Source organism: Cucurbita pepo, chromosome LG19, assembly GCF_002806865.2.
Source record: "Cucurbita pepo subsp. pepo cultivar mu-cu-16 chromosome LG19, ASM280686v2, whole genome shotgun sequence".
Taxonomy (NCBI): Eukaryota; Viridiplantae; Streptophyta; class Magnoliopsida; order Cucurbitales; family Cucurbitaceae; genus Cucurbita; species Cucurbita pepo.
In genome coordinates this window covers 8,190,138-8,191,829 of record NC_036656.1, presented here as the reverse complement: position 1 = coordinate 8,191,829, position 1,692 = coordinate 8,190,138, and the positions used below count along the sequence as shown (strand labels likewise).

The following is a 1,692-nucleotide window of genomic DNA, read 5'->3' as shown; positions in this document are numbered from 1 at the left end:
AAAAAAAAAAAAAAAAAAAAAAAAAAAAAGAAATTGAAAAGCAAAGCAAGACCTGAGATATTCGTCGGCGATTGCTACGTGGAGAAGATCATTGGAGCGCATAAGGTGAGCGAAATCAATGAACATGGTGTTAGATTCGCCAGCCATCATAGCTTCTATCTCTGTCTCGTAGTAAGGGTCTCCAGAGTTCCCAACGAGGCGAAAACTGAACAGAAATGCAATCGTTGGTGAGGGGAAGGGAAGGGAAGGGGGATTGAAAAGTTGAAATGAAAGAAAGAAGCAGCTCACCTCTTGAGGAAGTCGAAGAAAATGTTTTCGACAAGAACAGACTTCTCATCCACGAAATAACTACCAGCTCCATGGCTCTCCATATCTTCACCAGTGTGTCGCTGGAGAAAGATGGGATGAAGGATTGTGAGTGGAAAATAAGGGCAAATGTTTGTTTGGGGTTGCAGTCAAGTAGTTTGGCGCCGAAATGTCGCAGTTTCCCGCCAAAACCAAGTGGATGACCAAGGCTCCACGGGTTCTGGGCTATGCCTTGCCGGGTTGAGCTGCAATGGCCCATGGGCTATATTTTCTTAATACTCTACAAAGGCCCATGGGCTCTATTTTCTTATTACTCTACAAATTAATTCGTACTTTAATTTTTTTTTTTTTTTTTTTTTTTTTTCATGAATTTTATATTTAGATGCATTTCGGTTTTGTGAGATTTCAATTTTATGGTATAAAAAAATTATTGAGAAGTATGTATTTTTGAAAAGTATCTCTCCAAGTTTCAAATGTTTTTTTGAGAGGTTATCTGGACGCGACTAACGCCGGAAAGCTACTGGTAAACGCAGATGGCCCGATTAAAATCACACTCTACGACTCAAGCTCAACTCAAGTATGTACTCACCATAATTAGTCATTTCATCGCACCAACCCTTCTCACTTTCCCCCACCACTAATAATCAATTTCATTTCCTTTTCAAAATCTTCAAATCAAAGTTTGTTGCTCAAAGGACACCACCGCCCAATTTGACGCTGTCCCAACAATAATTCAACCCTCTTACTCTTCTAGCCCCCATGCTACATTATTATTAATATTATTATTATTATTAGTTTTCTGTTCCTTTACTACACCATTATTCAGTTTCCTAAATTTTATATTATTTAAAAATAGTAACAAAATAGATTTAGTAAAAGAGAAATAATAAATAAATAAATAAAAACTGGCTGGGAATGGGAAACACACAGAATTATTATTATAATAAACCCAGAGAGAAAGTTGAACCTCGGATTCCTTGAACTCGAAGCGGCAGAGCAATACCCAATTATGAAAGCAGTAGAAAAGACATTCGCATATTATTTAATTAGCTTACTCGTTATTTAATAACCCATTCTGGTTGTAATTATTCGAAACCCAAAACTCTCGTCTACTTTTTTATGACTAAAATTAAGAGGATGATTAAACAATCCCATCTTTATGGACCAAAACTAAACATAATTGAAACGCATTACAGACCCCTTCCTTTCCCTTTTGTTTGGGTGGGATGCCCACATCACCCATCTCCTCTTTCTCTATACTACACACAATCGAATGTGGCTTCATAATTTCTGTTTTTATTTGTGATATAAAATTTTAATTTAAGCACCAAAAAAAAAAAAAAAAAAAAAAAAAAAAAAAAAAAAAAAAAAAAAAAAAAAAAAAAA

General features: G+C 35.5%; 1 protein-coding gene across 2 annotated transcripts in view; it reads right to left on the bottom strand.

Moving 5' to 3' along the window:
• Positions 1-449, bottom strand: part of LOC111781918 (DNA replication licensing factor MCM6) — a 6,600-nt gene extending 6,151 nt beyond the window's left edge. For both annotated transcript variants that reach the window (XM_023662649.1, XM_023662650.1), the window contains exons 1-2: positions 289-449; positions 53-205 (exon numbers count right to left, since the gene is read on the bottom strand). In XM_023662649.1, the coding sequence (XP_023518417.1) occupies positions 53-205; positions 289-371 (236 nt within the window). In that variant the 5' untranslated portion in view covers positions 372-449. The remainder of the gene's footprint in view (positions 1-52; positions 206-288) is intronic.
• Positions 450-1,692: the final 1,243 nt, after the last annotated feature.